Genomic DNA, 26,309 nt, shown 5'->3' with positions numbered 1-26,309 from the left:
AAAATATTCCACTGACTGACTGCTCTCACAGTTAGGAAATCTCTTCTTAATTGCAGGTTGTTTCTCTCCTTGGTTAGTTTCCATCCAATGTTTCTCACCTTGCCTTTTTGTTCTGGCACTTTGGAGAATAGGTTGACCCCCGTCTCCCTCGTCTTTTTTTGCTGCAACACCGGCTAAGGCCCCTTCGTCCTAAGTAACCCCTCGTCTTTTTAACACCGGTTAAGTCCAAAGTGGCTCCTCCGGGGCGACTCCAACCAATGCGCTTGCCAGGCTTGTGCAAACCCAACCAAAGGAGGCGCCGTGTGAACGCAGCCGGGGAGGGGACCCGGGTCTACGCCTTCCCAGCGGCTCAAGGAGCCCCTTTGGTGAGGCGCAGCGCTGCCCTTGTGAGGCGGCTGCAGAAAGCGCAACCGAGGCCCCCTTGGCGCGCCCTCTCGCCCCGGGACGCGTTATTTTCACGCCGCTTTAATAATTAATAATAATTAATAATTAATAATTAATAATTAATAATAATAATAATAATAATAATAATAATAATAATAATAATAATAATAATAACAACAACAACAACAACAACAACAACAACAACAACAACCAATTCCTCCCGCTTTATTCTTTCTTCCTTCGAATACAGAGGGCGCCTCCTTCCCCCCACCCTCTCCTGCTTTCCAGGGGTTCCCCCTTTTTGGGTTTTGCGCGCGCGGGAAGCTTCTTCTCCTCCCCGGACGCTCGCGCGCCCTGCGCTTGGGGACGCGCCGAGCGCCCTCTGGTCCGTCTCTCCCGCGCCCTGCCCTTCCCCTTCCCGGCGTCCCACTCCGGCCGAGCCCCTGGCTGGGGCGGCCTCCAGCAAGCGGAAAGGCGGCGGGAAGATGGCGGAGCCCGGCGGGGCCGAAACCTTCGCCGAGCGACCGTCCACGCCGAGCGGCAGCAGCCTCAGCAGGTGAGGACCGGAGGGAAGGACGAATCCCTCTCCTGCCTTCTCCCCCGCACCCAGCCGTCTCTAGTCCCACCTCCTTGGGGAGAGGGGGGAGGGCGCACCTTCTTCTCCCCACACCCCCGCACGGGACTCCGCTCCCCCCACGTCGGAGAGAGCCCTGAGGACGACGCGGTGCCCTCTTTCTCCCGCGGCCGGGTCCTCCCCCCGCGCCCCGCAGCTGTTTTGCATTTTAATTTTGATTGCGCTTCTCGGATATCTGATCCACCTCTGGAAACTGGGCGGGGCTGTTGCCAGGAGGCTGTCGGAGTGTGTGTGTCGGGGTGGGTGGGGGGGTTACCCCAATGTACTGTATTGGCACGTCAGGTTTAATTAACCAGGTTACCGCATTAGCCCGTTTTCTACCTTTTGCACAGGATAAGGAAGTGTACCCACCTGCTGGCTGTGCACTCCAGGCTGAACTAGGATAGAGCCCGGCATAATTAAAGCTAAATCAAGGATAGGGCTCTGTGCAAATGCATGATGACTGACCTGGTTACGTAGGTTGTGTGAACGTGGGCAATGTAATCCTGGGTGAAGGTGGATCATCTTCCCCAGCTGTCATAGTTCCATATTCTTCTCCTCCTGTGTCCATCTGTCAATGGTATGATGAACTCCAGATCTGCCTATGTGTAAGGATCCATAAGGCTGGTGATGATGGAAGGTGTAGTCCATCACATCTTAATAGTGACTTGGGAGCTTTTGGGTCTTGCTTCCACTCCATAGTTCTCTGCCCTAGAAATATTTTTCCTCCTTTTAATGTCCTATGATGGTCCTTGACTCTTTTGTTTTGCCTTGTAAAGGTGGTTCCTCTCTCCTTTTAGTGCAGTCACATTTGTTGCTGAATGACTTCCCAGCAACCTCAACTAGTGTGACCCAACATCTGGAGAGCTACAGGTTGCTTTCACACAAAATGTTGATCACCCTTGCTAAATTAACCCAATCCTTTGCTGCTGTCTAGTGGCTGTGTCAATTTTTATAACCTAAAAGCAGGGGCTCTCAACCTTTTCTTCACCACGAAAATACCTTTTGTGGCCACAGACCTTGGCTTCGGACCTCCAAGACTTAAGATTTAAATAATAACATTTCTTCAAGCCTTCGTGGATTCCCTGTGATGACATTGCAAACCCCTCAGGGATTCATGGACCTCAGGTTAGGGAACCACTGACCTAAAGTATAGTTGTGGATCTCTTGGTGTCTTCTGAGCTTGGTTGTTTGCTTGTAGACGTTTCTAGGTAACATCATCAGTGCTAGTAAGTGTGAGGTTTGCTCCCTGTTTATATCCAGTAGCTACTATATAAACAGGGAGCCATTCTGGTCTAATGGTTAAGGCAAATGACTAGAAACAAGGGGACTGTGAGCTAGTCTTGCCTTAGGCATGAAATCTAGCTGGGTGACTTTGGCCCAGTCATTCTCTCAGGTCAACCTACCTCACAAGATTGTTGCTGTGGGGAAAATAGGAGGAGGAGCCAGAGTATTAGTTATGTTTGTTGTCTTGAGTTATTTATAAAGTAATAAAAAATATTAAAGTTGGGCAATGAAACATCTGCAAGCAAGCAACCAAACTCAGAGAGAGCACCAAGGGCTCCATGGTTCAACCCTCAGCTAAAGATATTCTCTTCTGTTGAAAAATATGGTGGTCCTAATCAAGTTAAAACATTCTCACTTATTTTGACTATTATAAATCATCTCCGGGTATTTTGTGTTGTGTGAAGCCAGTTGCTATGCATCAGAGATGTCCCTTTATCTCATTATGTGATCATGTCCCCTGCAGCATTATTTTTTCTGCCCTCTCTTGTTTTTCCTCATATTTCCTATTTTCCCCTCTCTGGGAGGTCCTGGCTGTTCTCTGCTTGCATTTTTGTCCCGGGAAGTGAAAGGAGGCTTACTGGGTAAGAGGAAGGACCAGGCTGGTTCAGCATGCTGGTCCCACAGTAGCCACGGGGATGTCTTTGGGGAAGAAGCCCACAAGCAGGAGGAATGTTGTAATTTCTCCCATCCCCATCTAAGTGAAAATGCTAGGCATGGCTACTTTCAGGACCATCAAACATCCACAACTTTTTCGGTTATATCTATTTTAAAAAAAAACCTATCGAAGTTCATCTAGAATCTAGATAAAATTATCATTTCATCCAGTGACCTGTGCTCAGTTTCACTGCATTCCCTTTCTTTATTGATCATAATCTCCTACAATTCTTATTCCCTCCACAAAAGATTCTACAGTTGTTTTCCTTTAATTGCTCCCTTGTCCCCATTATGTTTCCTGGTTGTAGGTTCTTTCCATAATCTTTTATTAAATTCTTATTTCCTAGATGAACTAGAAAATAGATCCCCTGACTCCCAGGTAGAGATTCCTCCCATTTGTTCTTTTCCACCTCATTTCTTATTTTCCCTTGAAGATAATTATGTGTTTTTTTCACAATTATTCTCTTTATTCTGCTCAGCTTTTTCCCTCTCTCGTATACTCCATTGGCCTGTGAAAACCGCTTGGTTTCAGTTTTCACCTAACCTGCTATATTATACACTTTAATTTCCTTATTTGCCTGTGTGATTCTCTCCTCCAGTCTCTTACATGTTCCCCAATACAGGTAGTCCTCAGCTTATGACCACAGTTAGGACTGGAACATCTGTTGTTAAGTAATGTGGTTGTTAAATGAATTGCACTCAATTCTTTTTGCCATGGTTGTTAAGCAAATCCAGCTTTCCCCATTGACTTTGCTCAACAGAAGCCAGCTAGGAAGGTCTTAAATGTGAACCCGGATGCTGTAACTGTCATAAATACACGCCAGTTGCCAAGCATCCAAATTTTGATCTCATCGCCATGGGGATTCTGTAACAGTCATAAGGTTCAAGTGGTTGCTAAATAAGTGGTCCTAATTCGAGGTATTTTCTTTAGCTTTAGGTGGGAAATGAACAGACGAAAAGATCTACTTCCCAGCCTTGCGTTAGACTTAGAGCTAGTTTGGTCTAGTGGTTAAGGCACCAGGCTAAAAGTCAGGAAATACTTCGCAGGGTTGTTGTGGAGAAAATAGGAGGAGAAATGAGTATGATATATGTTCACTGCCTAGAGTTACTTATAAAGTAATAAAGGGGGATAAAAACATCTTTTTAAAAAAGATGCTTGGCTTCTTAATTGTTTTGTTCATTGCAATCCTTAATATTAGAGTGTCCCATTCAGTGCTCTTGTATGATACGTTGCTATCTTGCTAAAATTTTAATAAATAGCATAAACACCAGGATCAAGTTGAATTCTAAATATATCTACTTAAAATAGCTAGATTCCTCTGTGGTTGTTTTAATTGTGCCCATTGAGTGTGAGAGGCCTGAGTTTTACAGGCTCACAGGTGTGTGTGCATTTTATGGTGGATTATTTTCTTGATTTTCCGCCAAATGATTTACAATTAGCAGGTTTAGACTGATTAATGTACAATAGGGATATCAACTTTGTTCCTACAGCATTAATTGTTAGCAGAGGTTAAAGTGGGTTAAACTCCTAATGGTCAGCGTTCCAACCAAACTCTCCATCCCAATTCAGTGCTCAGAGACAGAGGCCATCCAAATAAGAATTTATGAGAGAAGTCATATTGGCACATCTGGGAAAACCCAAATCTGAATTCCCGCATTTTCCCTGCTATACTAAACTCACACCCAGCTCCCTACTGATGACCCTCGGGAGTCACACTCTCCCATCCACTTCCATTCTGAACTCCCACCAAGTCCAGCCACTCCCCTCCAAACTCCAGCAGCTTGAGCTCTGGCGAAAGAATGTTGTTGTGGCTATCGCCCCTTCTCACTTCACTCTCATTCCCACAGCTACCCATCCTCCCTTGTGGCAGCCCCAGGTCCGATTCAAGATGGATCCAAGATATTAGTGACACTAATATCTTAATTTGGAATTTCTAAAGTGTGTCTGATAGGTCCTTAAATGGCACAAATTTGGACAGATTGATCTTTAACCTGATTTAGGTTTTTTTTAAAAAAAAATTGAAGCAGATGAGGCTGGTACTATTTTGGGCACTTTCTGAGTTTCAAAATTACAGTATATAGGGATTTCAATCCAAACATCCTCTTTCAGGCCTTGCGGCCTTGCCACATACAAGTTGAACTTGAGTTACAATCATAATGGAGCGTGTCCATCCTGGTTGCAAGTTGTGACAGTTGTAAATCAGTCATCGACATGCAGCATTCATTAAGCAAATGCCGTGGTCATTAAGTGAACCAATGGTCTTAATATAGGCCAGTTACAAAGCAGCTGATATGCAGTTACATGAGCAGCCTTCAGAACATAAGAACAGGGTCGTAAGCACTCCAGAGTGGTCCATTGTAACCAGTGGTGGGCTGCAACCAGTTTAACAACCGGTTCTGTGAGTGCGTGCTTTGCGCGCCCAGCATTCAAAATACAGCAATTTGAAGCTGAAATGCTTACCTTCTAGGGCAGCCCCGGTAAGTAGAACAGCTGAGGTGAATCAACTGAGCCAGAAAGAAGGAAAGGATAGGGCAGGGGCAGATGGGCGAGACCAGCTGATGGTCAGAGCTACCAGTTCACTAGAACCAATCCAAAATGGCAGCATCCCACAGATTGTAACTTTGAAATTGATTGTAAGTCATGTTTGCCTAACGAGCACAAAAAAGGTTGTGAAATTGGGTTGGTCACATGATCCATCTGTTTTATGACCATCACAAGAAACTTAACAACTGTGATTGGCAGGCTCCATTGTGGTCATATATTAAGTATTATCTGTAGACTCTTTAGTCACATTTATTGCAGTAGATTATGTCTGTCTTATCACTTGGTACCTGATTGTTATCTAATGGGTTGCCACAAAGAAGGGAGAGTCAAGCTATTCTCCAAAGCACCTGAAGGCAGGAGAAGAAGCAATGGGTGGAAACTAGTCAAGGAGAGAAGCAACCTAGAATTAAAGAGAAATTTCCTGACAATTAGAACAATTAATCAGTGGAACAACTTGCCTCCAGAAGTTGTAAATGCGCCAACACTGGAGGCTTTCAAGAAGAGATTAGACACCATTTGTCTGAAGTGGTATAGTATTTCCTGCTTTGAGTAGGGGGTTGGACTAGAAAACCTCTGAGGTCCCTTTCAACTCTATTATTCGGTTATTTTGTTTTTAAGCTGGGTTAGGAAAAGAATGAACAAAACATTCATGGTACATCTGAGCAATAGTGCAAAGGTATTATGGGACCATTTGAAAGTGATGCCACAATATCAGAAGTAGGGATTGTATTGTTTTCCTTAACAAAATAAATGTGTGGAACCCATAAGTCCTTCTTATGAAATAGCAACTGTGAGGAAGTGAAGACATTGATTCTTATCCTTATGAAGTTTTGATCCCTATTGATTCACTCCTTTTGCATATAATTGTAAATGAAATAAAAAGTAAATAGGGTCTTATGTTACTTTTAAAAAAATGTCCTACCTTTTTGCTTATTAGGCATGAGATTTATTCATTTCTTGTTTAATCTGTCCTTGGAACAACATAAATTCTAGTTTTATAGTAAAGGAACAATTGCAGTGTGCATTATATGCATATAGAAAAAATTTAGCAGGACTCTTGCTGATGTGCAGAACTGGCCAGATTTAGAATATAATCTAACTCTAAATCCTTCTAGGACTTACAGGTTATCTTGAATTATATCCTATGGGCAACTGGAAAACAATGGAGGTCTAGAGTCCATCCTGGTCAAAACCTTGTCAATTATAATTTTGCAGGGATAGACCCCAAATTGCATATTACCACAATCAAAGCAGAATCAAGGTGTAGATTACCTTTTCAAAATCTAGCCAGCTGGAAAAGGATTGAAGTTGGTGCATTATTTATTGATTTGTTTAGGTAAAATGGATATGTCTTGCTCATCCTAAATGCAGAACACTTTGGGGGTGGGGGCTAACAAACCACACCACAGGAAAATACTGGAAAAACAATATAAACTCCTGTGAACAGAATAAAAGTTGAAGTGAAGGTGATGAAACCTGCTGCAATTTTACAGATATGCATTCATGGCTGGACATTGTGATTGTCTAAACCAGGGGTCCCCAACCACCGGTCTGCGGACCGGTACCGGTCCGATGGAACAAGTCCTACCGGGCTGCTGGTTTGCTGGGCACCGCCATCTTTTTGATGAAAAAGTGCTTCCGGTGAGCTTTTCCGGTAGAAAGCTCACCGGAAGCACTTTTTCATCAAAAAAATGGCGGCGCCCAGCTAATGCCGGTACTGGGCCGCGCCATAAAAAAGGTTGGGGATAATGGGCCGCGGCATAAGAAAGGTTGGGGATCACTGGTCTAAACCATCAAAACTGCCTGAGAGTTATTTCTGCATTGGCAAGAATCTGAAAAATATGTTATTTTATAGTCTGAACTATCCTTGAGTTACGTGCTAAGAAATGCTACCTAACTGTAGACTTATAACATAAAGGGGATTGATGGACTTGGAAATACATTAGTTCATTAAAAGGGTGTTCTGTTAGCATTATTCAGAAGTTTGGCCTAATGTTTTCCGAAGAGGAAAAATTAGTATTGGAGGCCAACTGTGAAAGAGAACTTGCTGACCTACGGTTTTTCCATTAGAATGATCCTGTGCTTTCTTGCTTCAGGAAAAATGACAAGTCTGAATAAGACATAATATACTGGAGAGGATTTTTTTAAAATCACATGCAATAGGGCAGATTAAGAGGGGGAAAACTAGGCTACAGACAGTCCTCAACTTACTACTATGATGGAGTCTCCTGCATCATTCATCCCCAATAGCCTGTCCCTCTGTTCAACAGTGAAAGGGCAAAAAATATCCTGCAGGAAGCACAACTCCACAACATAGTCCTTTCAGCAGTCCCAAGAAGGCTCCACGCCCAGTTGCACTATTCAAGTGACCTTGAAGACACAGACAAATCTCCAAGTGGTCTCAAGGACTCTCTAAAATAATGCAAATGACCCGCTGTCTTCAAAGAATAAAAATCCTTCCATTCCCCATCATTCAATCAGAGCTGAAGAAGCTTCTTGGATGAGAAGCGAAATGTCTTCAAAGAAAAACCAGAAAGTCCAGTTGTCTCTTGAAAAAGCACCTTTGGGACAACTATGACCTGGATGACATGCACTTTGGGATGAACACCCTTCGAATGGTGTAGGGATAAGAATGGATTTCCAAAGAATTTTAGACCTCAGGAACCATTTGTGCTTCAGTTTGAGATGCAGACAACACAGACTCATCCCCAACAGCCTGTGCTGGTCTTCAACAGAGAAGAGACACAGGGCAGAAAGCATCCCGCAGAAAGAACAGCTGCATAACACAGTCCTTTCAGCCGTCTCGAGAAGGCTCCATACCCAATTGCACTACTTAGGTAATCCTTAGGTGAACACAGACAAGCCTCCAAGTGGCCTCATGGACTCTCTAAAAGAATGTAAATGACCAACTGTCTGCAAGGAGTATAAATCATTTCCCACCATGGAGCCAGAGCTGAAGAAGCTTCTTGGATGAGAAGTGAAACATCTTCAAAGAGAAACAAGAAAGTCCAATTGCCTGTTGAAAAAGCACCTTTGAAACAATATGTGTAGCTGATTTATGCTCATGTACTTTCCAGATTTGAAAATGACCAACACGTCTCTCCCCTGGCCCCCTCCCCCGGTGAAATCCCGAGGATTGGGGGTTTGCAAGGGTATTTAGCAATCAGGTGTAAAGATCTCAAAAGTTTCAGTCATTGTAGCTACCTCAAAATCATCTGAAGGAGGCTGGGTATTTTACATGTTTTTGTCTTTATTTTTAAATTGTCATTTACATACTAACCATTAACTGGGCAAATTTTTTCAACCAAGCTACCTCATATGGGCAGAAGTTACAGAAGTTTCCAAAATCTGGGACGCGTGACTCACGTGGAATTGAAATGTGGCCAATTTTATGAAAATATTTTTTGATATAAAAAGTTATCAAAACAGTTTATGACATTATACAAAATGTCATAAAACAGTCTTGTGCTGATATTTGACTGTGCTATATAGTTCAAAATGGACTATTTTCAAGGCAGATACATCTCTGAATATATCCCAACTTTTCCAGTGAAGGCAATACAGGTAAGCTCTTGACTTACGACTATAATTGAGACTGGACCTTCCATTGCAAAGTGAAGTAGTTGTTAAGGGAGTCATTCCAGATTTTATGACCTTTTTGGCCACAGCTGTTAAATGAATCGCCTCAATTAAGTGAATCTCATGGTCATTAAATTGATCCATCTTCCCCTATTGACAGTTGGAAGCCAGCTGAGAAGGTCGCAAATGGAGATTTGGGGACCTTGGTAAAATGTTTACCAAAAATAAGAAAATAGGAGAAATGTTTTCTGAGATGTAAAGGCTTAATAGGAAGGCAATATATAATACATGGTCTGTTGATAGGCATGAATGTTGAAAGAAACAAAAATAGCTTTGTACAAGAGCACTCATGGTTGTGAGGAATACAAAGAAGTTGAATGCAGTGGGAAGGGGGCACTGGAGAATTGTATGTGGTAAAATAAGAAGGGAAAGGGGTCAAACATAAGTAGATGCTGAATAATGTGATTTGTATGTAAAAGTAAGGGACTACATTGAAGTGGTGCAGTTACGTAATGAGAATGAATGAAGATTAAGCAGCAAACAAAATACATTAAGAAAAAATACAGATAGTTCTCATTTAACTACTGAAATGGGATTAGAATTTATGTTGGTAAGCAAAGGGGTCATTAGCTGAAACACCATGTGATCACACCCCTTAATGAAGGTAGCTTTGAGTAGTCACGGTTGCGGTCATTAGGCAAGGATCTGATGCTTTTCTTACCCTGTCATGCTCATCTATCCTTCAACTCTCCCCAATTGCCTATTCCCCCTCCACCACCACCCTCTCTGCTTTTTTGGCCACTCTGCACTCCTCCACCCTTGCTGCCCCCAGTTGACCTTTATCTTCTGTTGCTGATAAGGCATGCCCAGCCTGGCTTTGCAAAGTTTTCCCAAGATCTTGCAAGGGCTTCTCAAGGCTCAGTGGAGTTCAGGGTGGCCAAAAGGGCTAAGATAGAACATAGAACATAAGAATAATAGAGTTGGAAGGGACCTTGGAGGTCTTCTAGTCCAGGCCCCCCCCCTTTTTTTTAAATAAGGGCCCCTTCACCTTTATTTTTCCCCCCCCCACACCACCCCAAAATCCCACCCCCCCCCCCCCCCCCCCGGCCCCCCCTCCCCCCCCCCCCCCCCCCCCCCCAACCAAACCCCCACCCCCCCCCCCCCCCCCCCCCCCCCCAACCCCCACCCCCCAACCCCCCCCCCCCCAACCCCCCCCCCCCCCCCCCCCCCCCCCCCCCCCCCCCCCCCCCCCCCCCCCCCCCCCCCCCCCCCCCCCCCCCCCCCCCCTCCCCCCCCCCCCAAACCCTGCTGAAGCATGAAACCGTAAACCATTTCAAACAAATGGTTGTCCAGTCTCTTTTTGGAAAGATCCCAGTGATGGAACACCCATAACTTCTGAAGGCAAGCTATGCCACTGGTTGATTCCTCTCACCATTAGGAAATTTCTCCTTAGTTCTAGATGGCTTCTCTCCCTTGGTTAGTTTCCATCCATTATTTCTCTCTTGCCTTTTGGTGCTTTGGACCCCTTCATCTTTGTAGGAGCCCCTCAAATATTGGAACGCTGTTATCATGTTTTATATATCTTATAAGATGGGGGGAGACAGGTGGGTGGCGAGTTGAAGCACACCCTGTGGATGGAAGGAAGGAAGGAAAAAAAGAGGAAAGAAAAAAGGAAAAGAGGGAGGGAAGAAAGAAGGAAGGAGGGAGGAAGGAAGGAAGAAGAAATAAAAAGGGAGGGAGGGAGGAACGAACGAACGAAGGACAGAAGGAAAACTAAGGAACGAAGAAGGAAGACCTGGGTTCTATTGTTGAGTTGCTACTGTGAATGCCTAATTCCTCTTTTTGGGTGGGAGCCAATGGAGGCATTGGTGGTGGGTTCTCATTCCCAATACCCTATCAGCAAAACTTCAGTGCCTCTGGCTGTAGCTGCTGAACCCCAGGTGGGTTTCTAATAAGACCTCCCTTCCATTAATCACTGATGCCGGCCTTAGGGAACAGTCTCTACCCACCTACCCCACCCCGGAGGCTAAGTTAGCCCTATCCCTGTTACTACAGGTAGTCTTCTGCTTACGAGCACAACTGAGCTCAACATTTCTGTTGCTAAGTAAGATAGTTGTTAAGTGAGTTTCCCCCCATTTTATGACCTTTCTTGCCCGTGTTGTTAAGTGAATCTCTGCAATTGTTAGTAACATGGTTGTAGAGTGAATCTGGCTTCCCCATTGACTTTGCTTGTCAGAAGGTGATCGCATGACCCCTGGGATACTGCAACCATCATACATATAAACCAATGGTCCAGATTTTGATCACACGACCATGGGATGCAGCAATGGTCATCACTGGAAAATGGTCAGTCACTTTCTTCAGTGGTGGTGTAACTCTGAACAGTCACTAAACGAATGATTATTATAAGTTAAGGACTACCTGTATTCAAAACCTATTTGCAAGACTTGGTTGTGTCATCAGGCTTGTAGTGTCCCAAGGAACATTTTAAGATGGCTTCTCTATTATGAGTGATATTTCTGTATGGTTTGTATATTTTATTTTTTAAATTGCTTTTAAATTTTTAAATAAGGGTTTATATATATATGTATTTTATAATGAGTGTTTTATAATGATTGTTTTTTGTGGCTTTATCGGATTGTTCTATATTGCCCAGAGTCACTTCCAGTGAGGTGGACGACTATATAAATTTGATCAATCAATCAATCCATCCCTTGAGGGAGAGGATTTGATTTTTAAGAGAACAGGAAAAACTGAACAGTTTTGTACACTGCCAACTACTTGAAGGCCTGTCCTTTTAGTAGGGAAGGAGTAAAGGAGTCTTTAGCAGTTGTTTGAAAAGTGGTGGATTATGATTCATTATGTACCATCAAGTTGTTTTTGACTCCTAGTGATCAGTGTTTCTCAACCCTGGCAGCCTTGCAGATGGGTGGTCTTCAACTCCCAGAATTCCCCAGCTAGAATAGGTTGGGAATTCTGGGAGTTGAAGTCTACCCATCTTCAAGCTGTCAGTGTTGAGAAACACTGACATATATACTAGATCTTATCCAGGAGAATCTAGTATTTGTTCCTTCATGTTGCTGCTGGTCGTCGTCTTCTACATTTCCCAGTATTAGAGCCTTTCCAGAAAAAAAAAAAGCTAAGCTTTCTTAAAAGAATAAACTCTTTTTAACTAAAAACCAAGTTCCAGTTTCTTCCAGGATCCCAAAGTAAGTTCTAAATTGGTTGAAACAGTACTGTATGTATGCAGCTAAATGCAAACATCACCAACCAATCACCACAATCATGGCGTGTGGGCTTTGGCAAAGAATCACTCAAGGTTTTCTTTTGTGCCTTTCCTGGAACCTCTGCCAAGGAACAGATGCTGTTCTGTATTTTTTCCCCCAAAACTATAGTAACACAAACAATGGGACTGCAAGGCCACAAGGCGTAAAAGTGTTTTTTTTTTTAATGCCATTATTTCACATTCTGCAGTGTGACTTCTCTCTCTCTCTCTCTCTCTCTCTCTCTCTCCCAGGGCCCCCATTCCTCATTCTAAAGTCTTTTCAATGAAAAGGTCAAATTATATCATGCTACCGGTTGAAACCATAGTTTCAGCTTGGAAACTGTGAGTATCCTAGACCAAGCCAAGTCCAAAAATGCTAGAGAATTCCTGGAAGCCTGGCACTCAAACAATCAGCCGTCCACAGGCACATGGACATAAACAACATTTACATACCATTCAAAAGAGACAATCAAAAAGCTAAAAAGGAAACAAAAGACGAATACATCCTCTCTTCAGCAATCAACACCCAGATGAGCAGAGATTAGCACCAAAATTAACATTAGATTAACAATAAAAAAGCAAACAATACCCCAATCAAGGAACTGCCAAACATGCTAACAGTAAACAACAGCCCAATCGAGGAACCACCAAGACCCTTCTGACCAACTCCGAGAGGGCAAGCCATGAGTATATAAAATGAGAGCAAACCCAACTCCCTCCTGGCACTGATGATGTTTCCTAGTTAGGTAATGAAATGTCTGCAAGAAAACCACCAAGCTCAAGGACCCCATATATCACGCTCAGTTTCATATATTCCAAGATTACTTTTCCTGTCTTCATTTTTATTAAAGAAGTGTAATGTATGCGTGTGTATGGTTAGGGTCCATTGGTAATCTTAGTGGAGTTTGAAGCTGTTTCTTGAATTATGACCTTGAAGAACGCTTATATTTTTGTAAGAATATGGGGCCTTGTTCCCTTCATTCCTGTACAAAAAGGGGTAAAACAGTGGTTCTTAACCTGTGGTCTGCAGACCCCTGGGGGGAGCTTGATGTCACAGGGGATTCCATGAAGGCTTAAAAATTGTTATGATTTAAATCTTGAGTTAAGTCTTGGGGGTCCGTGGCCATGATGCATGGCCATAAAGGTTGCAAACCACTGAGTAAAAGGTTTCTCCAATTTGAGAGACCATTACAGAGTAAGCAGTACTAACACTTCCTTGCAAATTGGTGGTCTGGTAGTTTTGAATAGTATATATTGTCCCTAAAGTGTGTATAAATCTGTTCCCTTCTCTACAGTAGTCCTTGATTTATGACCGGCCATTTAGCAATAATTCAAAATTATAACAGACCTCTCTGGGATACTTACAATCAGGATTTGAAGTGCTGACGGCTGCCCTGGTCATGTGATTGCATTTGGGGCACTTGGCAGTCAGCCCTCATTTATGGCTGCTTGTAGCGTCCTTCAGTCACATTACCATAATTTGTGATGTTTTTTTGGCTGGAAACCTAAAAACGTCCATTGCAGACAATGGATCTGCTTAATGACCATGGCACTCATTTAATGACTGTAGGATTAGTTCAACGATTGGTGCAAAAAAGGTAGTAAAATCAGGTTCAGATACATGGTGACCCACTTAATGCCTGGCACAACTTAACAACTGTAATTCTGGGCATCCCAAAGGTGCTTTTTTCAAAAGGCAACTGGCATTTCTTTTTTTCTTTTTTTTCCTTCTTGAAAACATTTCGCTTCTCATCCAAGAAGCTTCTTCAGTTCTGCTTCTTGAATGAGAAGCAAAATGTTTTCAAGGAAAGCAAAAATCAAGAAAGTTCAGTTGCCTTTTGAAAAAGCACCTTTGTGACCTGGATGATTGAGAATCTCCTGCATAGATGTAATTCTGGGTGATCGGTTGAGGACTGCTTGTATGGTACAGCTGGAAAAACTGTAGGAAAGGGTAATAAAAAAAAAGGCCTGGAGCTACCTGTATGACCAATTGAAGAAAGAAAGAAAAAAGCACCTTGTAATTTATCCCTCTCTCTCCCCCTTCCTAGCATGGCGGACAAGAACAGCACATTGAAATGCACTTTCTCTGCTCCGGGCCATAGTGTTACCCTTCTGCACGGCTTGGCTTCTCTGCGGGCTCAGGCCCAGTTGCTGGATGTCATCCTCACCATCAACAATGAGGTCTTTCAAGTGCACAAAGTTGTTTTGGCAGCCTGCAGTGACTACTTCAGGTGAGAGGCTCAAATGTCCGTAGGGAAGCTGTTTTCTGCTCTTTCAAACCACATTGACGGAGTTGGTCGTGGACAAAATGGTGGGTTTGTGTCAGGGAATTGGGCAGCCGATGGCCAATTATAGATATAAATTACAGATATTCAGAGTTGGAAGGGACCTTATAGGTAATCTAGTCTAACCCCCCACCCAAGCAGGAGACCCTACACCATTTCTGTCAAATGGCAGTCCAATCTCTTCTTGAAAGCCTCCAGTGATGAAGCTCTCACAACTTCCGAGGGCAACTTCTGTTCCATGGGTTGATTGTTCTCACTGTCAGAAAGTTTCTCCTTATTTCCAGGTTGAATCTCTCCTTGTTCAGTTTCCATCCATTATTCCTTTTCTGGCCTTCGGATGCTTTAGAAAATAGCTTGATCTCTTCCTCTCTGTGGCAGCCCCTCAAATATTGGAAGACTGCTATCATGTCTCCCCTGGTCCTTCTCTTCACTAGACTAGCCAAGCCCAGTTCCTGTAACTGTTCTTCATATGTTTTGGTCTCCAGTCCCCTCATCATCCTGGTTGCTCTTCTCTGCAGTTTTTCTAGAGTCTCAACATCTTTTTATAATGTGGTGACCAAAACTGGATGCAGTACTCTAGGTGTGGCCTTACCAAGGCTTTATAGAGTGGTGTTAGTATCTCACTCACGCCAAATGGAGTCAGAGATTCTGAACTTTTGGTTTTATATACATTTTATAAAAAATAAATATATTTCATCTCTATATCCAACCGACAAGATACTCAGGCACATCATGAGATCATGAGGTAAATTGTCAGGTAAATCACAGAATAGCATACAGAACACACAGAAGAAAAAAAGGCGGGAAAAATGGGAACTCCCCCTTTACACCCACAGCAGAGCAATCATAATTAGATTATAAATAGATTGCCTCATGCAGGAGCCAACTCTCTCCGACCAACCTGGTCCAGTTACTAAATTTATATATCCAAACAGTTTGCAAGCGAGGGCTATTATTAGTCCTTGACTCACAATCATTATTTTAGCGATTGTTAACAGCAGTGTTACGACCAGGAGTGGGATTCTACTGGTTCGGACCGGTTCGGGCGAACTGGATGTTAAATTTGCATCTGGTTCGCTGAACCAGGATTTGAACCAACTGGCTGGCTCCGCCCACCCTGCCACTCCCCTCCCAGGAGTCTCCACGCAGCCCATTTTCGATGCAGGTAAGCGCAGTGTAGGCTCTGGGAGGGAGAAAATCGGGCCGTCTGGAAGTCTGTTCCGGAAGTCCTGTTTCTGGCTTCCGGAGGGTCTCCAGAGTCCGGGGGAGGCCTGAGGGAAGCCTCCGGACGCTTGGGAAGGCAAAAAAATGGCCCTACCGGAAATTCCTGCAGGCCACGGCCACCATGGCCATGCCCACCCAGCAACTGGGCAGTGAACCGGTTACTCGGATTTTTGAATCCCATCCTTGGTTACGACCAGTCCTTGCATTTATGGCTCTCGTAGCATCCCCCAAGAACACATGATCAAAAGTCAAAACTAGCATGTCTTTATTGCAGTTGCAGCATCCCAGAATCATGATTGCCCTTTCTGACTTTCCCAGATGGCTTCCGATAAGCAAAGTCAATGTGGGAAACCGAATTCATGTAATAACCACAAGATTCATTTAACGAATGCAGTGATTTTCTTAACCATGGTGTCAAAAAAGGTGTAGTTTGCCGTGACTCACTTAACAACTGCCTTGCCCGGACAGCTGACAAGCGCTGCGCGTGGGTGCGCAGCATTTGAAAATCCTCTTCTTTCCTGCTTTTTCAACCTCAGCTGTGCTGCGCAAAGCAGTTGAGGTTGAAAAAGCAGGAAATAAAGGACAGCCAAGAGCCCGGGCGGGCGGGTGGGCCAAACAGACGACCAGAAAGTCATTGCACCGAACCGATTCGGTGTCAGCTGCTCTTCAGAGCTACCGGTTCTATAGAACCGGGCTGAACCAGTAGCATCCCACTCCTGCATTGGAGATGATCAAGGCTCTGAATCATTACTCAAATGCAGTTGGATTCACACCTGTCCAAAGTGACCTCCGGATGTTGACCATCTCTTACCTGTTTCTAACTTTGTGCTTCCCATCTTGTCTGTTTGTGATTACGCTTGCCTTATTTGTGCCTGCTGTGTATGTATCTGTGAACATCTGCATACACCTTGGTCCTTGTTTTTTGATTGGTGTTTGTTTCCCTAGTAACATCAACCCCAGAGGTTTATTGCTCTTTATAATAAGGCACAATTAAGGGGGGGGGCAGAAAATCTCCCACCAGACACTAATGGCTCTGTCGGATTCTGTGCACCACAGGTTGGCACCGGTGTGGCCTTGCTGCTGAGCTATAATTGCTTCAAGGGTTTCTCTTGTAACTTGGGTGTTTGGTAGGGTTGTCGTGGAGGAACAATGAACAACATAATCTTCCCTTTGGTTTGTAGCTCTGGTTTTGATGCAAATGAAGGGTAAAAGAAAAGAGGCAGCATTAAAGATGATTTGGCAGCTGTTGCTCTACTCTGGATTTCAAGATTACAAGACAGTTTTTCTTCAGAAATCAGGATAATTATAAGTTGACTGTGCTTTTCTTGGTATTCAGCTCTTTTTTTGTAGCAACAAAGCATTTTCAGTCCTTCCCTATAAGAGGAGGGAAACAGCAGCTCATAATTTTCTTTAGGGGGCGGGAGGCTAAAACATACAAAGAACGGTTGCAGAAACTGGGTATATTCTAGTCCAGGGGTCCCAACCTTTTGGACCCCAGGGACCACCAAACTCATAATTTTAAATCCCGCAGACCAGAGACCATGGGAAAATCCAAAAAAAAGTCAGCAGGAAAATTCCTTACCCCATTTTCCTACTGATCAATCATTCTTTATTTGGGATTGCAGGATACCGTCTCCAGCTCCGTTCTCTGGGGGAGAGAGACTTTTGGCTTCATGCAAGGAAAGCAGGAGAAGCAGCAGAAGTCTTTCTTTCTTTCCTCCCAAATTCTGCCAGAAATGAGTCTTTGTGAGACTTGTTGTGCCGGCACAGCCTCTTGGAGCAGGATGCCTTGCAGGGTCCCAAAGACTCATTTCTGGCGGAGTTTGTGGGAGAGAAAGAAAGACTTTTGCTGCTTTCCTTGCATGCAGCCAAAAGCAAAAGAAGAAAGAAATGGAAAGAAGCAGCCTGGTAGCCAGGCAAGGCGCGTGGGGCCCTTCCCGCCCTCCCCTCGCTACCTCGTCTTGTTCGTAATGCAAATGACGCAAGCCTTGTGTTCCCGTGGGCCATGTGGGCAGCGCAGCCTTGTATTCCCACGCAGCTTGGATTATTTGCTTTGGGGGTGACATTTCTCTGCAGACCACCAAAATTTTCTTGCAAACCACCCGTGGTCTCCGGCCCACTGGTTGGCGACCACTGTTCTAGTCTAATGAAGAGGACTGAGGGTGACATGATAGTAGTCTTCCAATATTTGAGAGGCTGTCACAAAAAAGTGGTGGTTGACCTATTCTATAAAGCACCTGAGGGCAAGACAAGAAGTAATGGATGGAAACTTATCAAGAAGAAAACCAACCTAGAATTAAGGATTAATTTCCTGACAGTGAGAACAATTAACCAGTGGAAAGGCTTGCACTTCAGAAGTTGTGGGTGCTCCATCACTGGAGGTTTTTAAGAAGAGATTGTCCAGAATGATATAGGATCTTCTGCATGTACAGCTGGGTGGGACTAGAAAACCTCCAAGGTCCCTTCCAATTCTTGTTATTCTGTATCTTACAATTAATCCTTGACTTATTATCACAATTGGGACCAGAATTTCCATCGCTAAGCAATGATGAGTTAAATAACATTGCCCAGCAAGGTGGGTGCTAAGTGAGTCAGGCCCCATTTTACAACTTTTTCCATGGTTGTTAAATGAACCTTTGCAATCTTTGTTTCAGCATTCCGAGTAATGCATCTTCCAAAAGCAGAACTCTGAGGCAGGTAGATTCCTCAAAGAACATGTTTGTTGGATGCATCAGATTGGCACAGCTAGTGAAAACCAACTCTAAAAGTTCCCACGGTTTTTCCCTAATTAAAAGAGCAAATATTTCCCTCCCCAGATGTCACCGGTCACATTGTCCAATGAAAGTAGCTGGCAGGCTGCTTGGTCACTACTCTCCTCCTTCAACTGTCACCTACTGGGATGACCTTGGTTTCCACAAGAAAACTTTTTGTTTTGACTGTTAGCCAGTCTACTTACTTCCCCTTCCCTTCTCCTTCTCAGAATTCATGGCAACTATGAGGCGGCAAAAGATGGCTTCAGCCAGGTCCGCATCAGAGTTGACACTTTGGATAGGTCCTTTGCACTTTGTTGTATGAATTCAATGGAGCACTCAGAAAATGGCAGCCGCTCTTGGAATCTCACCATGTGGCCGACCGAACAGTTGTGGAAACCTCAGGAGATCTTCAAAATCTGCAGAGCTCGGGTGTTTTCTGCAACACTGTGCAGATTGCATTAGCAAAGCAGAATGAACGCCATAGCCCTTGAGTCTGCTTCTCCCACCCTCCAGACTTTTCCCACCCATCCCCACTGGGTCCCTGCAGGGCTTGGGCTTCTTCCCCACATCCCATCACGCTTGCCTTTTGAAGATCTCGGGAGCTCTGGAGCTTTCCACAGTGCTTTGAGATCCGGATGACAGCGTGATATGATTCTGGAAGCAACCATCATTTTCTGAGTGGCTGCACTGAATTCTGGTCACTCAGAAAATGGTGTCCACTTCTGGAATCGCACCATGCTTACCTGATGTCGCGATTCATTCTGATTCCCTCACTCGGTATGTACAGTGGTGCAGAAAGCTCTGGAACTCGGACAGGTCTTTAAATGATTTATTTTTTTCAGGATTTATTAGTTTTGACGGCTGTTTACTATTTTCTGACTCATTGCCTCCAACTTAAATCCTGGAGTTACGACCCCAATTGAGCCCAATGTTTATGTTACTAAGTGAAACATTTTGGTAAGTGAGTTTGCCTCAATTTTACGGCTTTTCTTGCCACGGTTGTTAAGTGAATCATTGCATTTGTTAAGTTAGTAACACGGTTGTTAATTGAGTCTGGATTCCCCCTTAACTTTGCTCTTCAGAAAGTCTCAAAAAAGGAACCCCATGACCCCGGGACACGACAACAATCATACAACAGTTGCCAAGCATCCAAAATTTGAATCACGTGACCATGGGGAATGCTGCAACGGTCGTAAGTGTGAAAAATGGTCATAAGTCGCTTTTTTCAGTGCCATTGTAACTCTGAACGGTCACTAAATGAACTGTTGTAAGTCAAGGACTGCCTGTATCGGCTGTATATGAGCCGCTGTGAAAGAGAACTGTTCTGGCTCTCTTCTCCTCTCTTTACGGAGGCGTCTGTTTTGATACGTCAAGGAGGGCTGGATGGACTGATATAGCAGGGTGGTTTTTATGTTCTTGTTTTATGTCCACTAAAGCAGCTAAAGTACTGGTAGTCCTCAACTTACAATTATTCATTTAGCAACCATTTAAGGTTATAGTGGCCTCATTAAATGGTTATTAATGAAAAAAAACTGACTTACAACTGGTCCTCGCACTTATGACCACTACAGCATCTGCACAGTCTCACGATCAGAATTCAGGGGCTTGGCAACAGGCGTGTGTTTACAAGGGTTGCAGTGTCCCAAAGTCATGTGATTACCACTTGCAGCCTTCTCCGTCAACCTCTGACAGCGAACTCAAGAGGGGGAGCTTGATTTGCTTAATAACTATATGTTTCACTTAACAACTGCAATGGTTCGCTTAACAACCATGGTACAAAAAAAAATTGCAAAATTGAGCATGACCTATTTGCCCTTGCCTTGGTTAGCAAAGGAATTTCTCATCCAAATTGTTGTAAATCGAGCACTACCTGTAATTCTCTTTTTGTAATCAGTAAAGTTTCTTGTGAGATTTTTCTCTCATATCAAAAAAAGGACTCTGTATGAATGCCTATATATATTTTACAGCTTCCTATTGTCAGCGTTCCAGCAACCCTCTATTCCAACCAATAACTCCGAGACAGGCATCTCTCAAAGTTCCTTTTATTTGGATAGTAACTGGCACATCTGTGGAATCCTGAATCTGAAAGTTTGGGGCTTTCTTGCAAAAGTAAAAACTACAAAATCCATCCTCCCTTAGCCATCATCACATCACATAGCCCAATCACCATCCGTCCCAAAGTAAGATTCCCATTTCATTATGCGCAACACTCCGTGACCTTGAACCAGCAAAAGAATTTTATTTTGTCTAACTAGATATACTCAAATGAATTCCCCCCACTTCCACTTTCTCAGGCTCAATTGTGGCAGCGTGGGAGCATCGGATCTCAATATGGCTTCCAAAGCTGACACCTATGCTAATACATATCCTACAGTTCTATTTTAATAGAGACACTTGAGACAGTCTTTAACATAAAGCTAAATCGAAGTTCATCAAAGCTCATTTAAAAAGGCAGTGATTTGAGAAGATATAAAGGGTTCGTCAACGTTTCATAGAACCAGAAAAACAACATCTGCACGTGTCGGATCCTTCTGGAAGGTCTTACAAGCTGGTGTAAACAAGGAAGGGTTGAGACAGATTTTCTGAGACAAGGAGCACTTAGCCTTTGCACAGGAAGGAAACTTACATTTTTGTTAGTCATTTATAATAATTTAAATATACTTATTCATTGAGTAAACAACCTCAAAGCAGATTCACACATAATTCAAAGTGAATTATGACCACAACTGGGACCAGAATTTCTATTGCTAACTAAGCAAGGCAATTGTTAAGTCAGTCCTGCTGCCCGATTTTACGACCCTTTTCATCACGGTTATTAAGCAAATCACTGTAGTTGTTAAGTGAATCATGCAGTTGTTAAGCAAATTTGGCTTCTTCCATTGACTTTGCTTGTCAAAAGCAGGCTGAGCAGATTGCAAATAGCAATCACATGATCTTGTGATGCTACAGCCATCGTAACCATATATCAGATGCTAAGCGCTCAAATTTTGATCAAGGGACTGTGGGGACACTGCAATGGTTGTAAGTTCAAGGACCTGCTTACTTTTTTCAGCGCCATTGTAAGTTTGAATGCTTGCTAAACAAATAATCGTAAGTGGAGGACTATATGTGATTTACTTTGATGCATCAATCAATGAAAAGGCAAGTTATTTGTTGCACACTTTTCTTGGTTGGCAACCTGTGGAAAATTTATTTATCTGTCAAATTTCTTTCTTTCTCAATTTTACTTATTAAATGTATTTATTTATCAAATATATTTGTTTCTTTGTTTTTTATCAAATTTATTTGCCATCTGTCATGTAGTTCAGGCGACTCTGAGCACCTTATATTCCCCCTGAATATAAGTCCAGGAATGGTGAATCTCATCCATGTCGTCTCCTGTTCTTTGATTCTTTCAGGGCCATGTTCACTGGTGGGATGAGGGAAAGCAACCAAGATGTGATTGAGTTGAAAGGAGTCTCTGCCAAGGGCTTGAAGCACATCATAGAGTTTGCCTACAGTGCCGAAGTCACCCTTGATCTGGACTGCATCCAGGATGTGCTGGGAGCGGCTGTCTTCCTGCAGATGGTACCTGTGGTGGAGCTGTGCGAGGAGTTCCTGAAATCAGCCATGAGTGTTGAGACCTGCCTTAACATCGGGCAAATGGCCACCACCTTCAGCCTTGCCTCCTTGAAGGAGTCCGTCGATGCCTTCACCTTCCGCCATTTCCTTCAGATTTCCGAGGAGGAAGACTTCCTCCACCTTCCTTTGGAACGACTCGTCTTCTTCCTTCAGAGCAACAAGCTCAAGAGCTGTGGTGAGATCGACCTTTTCCGGGCTGCCATCCGATGGCTGCAGTACGACCCAACGCGCTGCAGCAGTGCCAGCCAGGTTCTCTGCCACATTCGCTTCCCGCTCATGAAATCCTCGGAGCTGGTGGACAGCGTCCAGACCTTTGACATCATGGTGGAGGACGTCTTATGCCGGCAGTACCTCCTCGAAGCTTTCAACTATCAAATATTGCCTTTTCGACAGCATGAGATGCAGTCTCCCCGCACGGCGATCCGCTCCGATGTCCTCTCTCTCATAGCTTTTGGTGGCACGCCGTACACCGATAACGATAGGACCGTAAGTGGCAAAGTCTACTATTTGCCTGACAGCAGCACACGCCAATTCAAGGAGCTGACCGAGATGGAGGTGGGGACTAGCCACACCTGCGTGGCTGTCCTAGATAACTTTGTTTACGTGGTTGGGGGACAGCACCTGCAGTACCGCAGCGGCGAGGGAGCCCTTGACATCTGCTACCGCTACGACCCCCACCTGAACCAGTGGCTGCGTATTCAGGCCATGCAGGAGAGCAGGATCCTGTTTCAGCTGAACGTGTTGTGTGGCATGGTCTATGCCACGGGGGGCAGGAACAGATCCGGCAGCTTGGCATCCGTGGAAAAATATTGCCCCAGAACCAACGAATGGAGCTTTGTTTGCCCCCTCAAACGCAGGACGTGGGGCCACGCGGGGGCCACAGTGGGAGGCAAGCTGTATATCTCGGGCGGGTATGGAATATCCGTGGAAGACAAAAAAGCCTTGCATTGCTATGACTCTGCACTGGATCAGTGGGAGTTCAAAGCTCCCATGAACGAACCACGGGTCTTGCACGCGATGGTCAGCGCCAACAATAAGGTTTATGCCCTCGGGGGCCGCATGGACCATGTCGACCGTTGCTTTGATGTCTTGGCCGTGGAGTATTACCTACCAGAAGCCAACCAGTGGACGATGGTGAGCCCCATGCGGGTAGGACAATCTGAGGCTGGCTGTTGTTTGCTAGAGAAGAAGATCTACGTCGTGGGCGGATACAATTGGCACTTGAACAATGTCACCAGCATCGTGCAGGTGTACAACACGGAGACGGATGAATGGGAGAGGGACCTCCACTTCCCGGAATCATTTGCTGGGATTGCTTGTGCACCGGTGATTCTACCACAGCCAACACCCTGGAGGTGACCGTCGAAAGCCACCTGGTCCTCTGAACCATCCTGTGCATGCTCTTGCCTGGCTTGTTTTGCAAAATAAAGTTGTGTATTCATGGCAGACAGGTGAACGTTTCTGCCTACACTCTCCTGGTTTATTGTTTTCCAGCAGCCCCTTCCGACCCTGTTGGGAAGGGGAGTGTGATATGGAAGGCTGTCCTGAGTAGGGAATCTTCTCAAGAAGCAGCCGGTGGTGCACAATCCGGTTTCTCTTCCCTAACAATATCACGTCTGTGGATGTTGAATAAGTTTAATTCTTAACAAGTTCTTTCTTTAATAAGTTTAATTCTTTTCTTTCATTTATGAATAACTGAGGGTTTCTCTGTATCTCAAGAGTGCCATTATATGGAGGTGTGTGGTAGTTGGACAATTTGAAGAAAAGTCAAGAAGATTAAGATCATCCGGAACTTCCCAAGATCAATAAGACGAACAATTGAAGGAAGAAGACATCTCTAGGTGTCAACAACCTATGAATTCGTACAGGAGTATTTTCCTGAAAAGCAGCTTTGAATAACTGTACAGAACATACCTGTTCTGTGGTTAGACATGTTTCGGTAAGACATGTTTCCCTATGCGGAGATTTAGGAAAGTGCCAAAAAGACTCCACAGAAGCTTGGAATCTATGGAGTGGAGGCCAAAACGGGATTATTAGCACAGGTAAATATGACTTCCATAAACTGACAGTATAGGTAGTCCTCAACTTACAATAGTTCATTTAGTGACCATTTGAAGTTACAACGGCACTGAAAAAAGTGACTCATGACCGTTTTTCACACTTACACCTGTTGTAGCATCCCCTGTGGTCACGTGATCAAAATTTAGATGCTTGGCAACTGATTCATATTTATGATGGCTGCAGTGTCCTGGGACGTCATCATGTTTTCTAACCTTCTGACAAAGTCACTGGGGAAGCCAGATTCACTTCACAACCATGTTGTGATCACTTCACAACAACTAACTTAACAATTGCAGTGATTCACTTAACAAATGCGGTAAGAAAACTCTGGCAAGAAAGGTAAAATAGGACAAAACTCACTTCACAAATGTTTCATTTAGCAATAGAAATTTGGGGCTCAGTTATGGTCGTACGTTGAGGACTACTGCTTTTTTTGTTGTAATCATTGTTGAGGGAGATACATGGAGACTCACACTTTAATATGGATGTGTTCCTGGTCCGCATCCTTTCTTGACACTCGAACACTTTCTTGAGTCAAGAATGTTCGCTATTGGCTAGGATGGACAAATGCCGTCTGAACAATCGCTTGATGGGATGGTTATATTTATCATTCCTCTTAATTGTCGGTTATGGAAAACCCTTTATATGCCTGCAGCTGCTTGGAAAGTGAGATGCGCAGAGTAGATTGACATTTCATTCTGCAGGGTGAACTCTGGGGATAAGATGTGTAACGTGCTGAATGAATATTAATCTGCCAGTTCTTTGCTCGCATCTGCTGTGACTACAGTACTGAATTGGCAGATTATTTCGAGTACAGGTGGCGCTCGACTTACAACCATTGGTTTACTGACCATTCGAAGTTACAATGGCACTGGAAAAAGTGACTTATGACTGTTTTCCACAGTTGCATCCATTGCAGCACACACACCCCAGGGTCATGTGATCAAAATTCAGACGCTTGGCAACTGTTGTGTATTTATGTCAGTCGCAGTGTCACTTTCTGTGACCTGACAAGCAAAGTCAATAGGGAAGTCAGATTCACTTAACAACCAGGTTAGTAACTTAACAACTGCAGTGATTCACTTAACAACTGCTTTGCTTAGCCATATAAAATCTGGTCCCAATTGTGGCCGTAAATCGGCTTATTTTTTTTCTAGCACTCAATGCAAAGCAGCTTCATAGCTGCCATTTTAACTTTCTTCAACGCCTTGATCATATTGGCACCCCAGGGCATTATGGGAAGTAAGAAGCCAGAGTCAGCCAGTGAAATGCCAGTGCTAGAATGTCTGCAAAAGGGATCCTTGAGGGGGAGGGAGAAACCAGAGGGTGTTTGATGGTGGGGAGGGGAATGCTTGGTCTAGAAGTAGCTGAGAGATTTTCAGTCATCCAGGTCATGATTGTCCCAAAGGTGCTTTTTCAAGAAACAAGTGGACTTCCTTTGTTTTTCCTTAAAAGCCTTTCACTCCTCATCCAAGAAGCTTCTTCAATTCTGACCGAGTGGTATGGAATGGAAGAATTTATATTGTTTATAGGGCACAGATAAACCTCCAAGTGGCCTCAACGAACAACTCTCCGAAAGAGTGCTAATGACCTGATGACTTCAAGGAATATAAATCCTTCCATTCTCCACCATTCAGTCAGATCTGAAGAAGCTTCTTGGATGAGAAGTGAAACGTCTTCAAAATGAAGACAGTCCAATAATTGCCTCTTGAAAAAGCACCTTTGGGATATTCCCTGAATAATTGTAATGCCTGTACTCACCACTCTGTCAGAAAACTGCCGCTAACACAATTGAAACTCATTTCTTCCTTTGGTTTTTCTGTATTTAAATAGCCACGTATGCTTCAGCGGCAGCCTGGAACAGCAAACGAGGACTTTGCATTAAAATACATAAAGCCAGTGAATTGCAGCTTTTCAGAAGAAACTTGAATGTGTGCGCTTGGGAGTTTCACATCTTGCTGATCAGGTTTGTTTTTGTGTTACGGAACATGAAATTTGGAGCATCTTCCAAGTGTGGAATAAAAACATACTTTTCATA

The 26,309-nt window shown here is 44.0% G+C and overlaps 1 protein-coding gene across 2 annotated transcripts; it reads left to right on the top strand.

The window, feature by feature from the left end:
- Positions 1-672: 672 nt before the first annotated feature.
- Positions 673-26,309, top strand: KLHL26 (kelch like family member 26). 2 transcript variants are annotated; one of them, XM_087952684.1, is made up of 5 exons: positions 673-940; positions 14,376-14,558; positions 21,988-24,252; positions 24,387-24,587; positions 26,105-26,309. In XM_087952684.1, exons 1-3 carry the CDS (start codon positions 870-872, stop codon positions 23,567-23,569), a joined length of 1,836 nt encoding a protein of 611 aa, XP_087808810.1. In that variant the 5' UTR covers positions 673-869; the 3' UTR covers positions 23,570-24,252; positions 24,387-24,587; positions 26,105-26,309. The 2 variants fall into 2 exon arrangements, with proteins under 2 accessions (XP_087808810.1, XP_026543407.1); XM_026687622.2 differs by lacking the exon at positions 24,387-24,587.

Source organism: Notechis scutatus, chromosome 1 (assembly GCF_049901735.1).
Source record: "Notechis scutatus isolate UNSWTSFEM ecotype Mainland chromosome 1, rNotScu1.2, whole genome shotgun sequence".
Lineage (NCBI taxonomy): Eukaryota > Metazoa > Chordata > Lepidosauria > Squamata > Elapidae > Notechis > Notechis scutatus.
The sequence above is the reverse complement of the archived record's forward strand: the minus strand, read 5'-3'. Positions and strand labels throughout refer to the sequence as shown.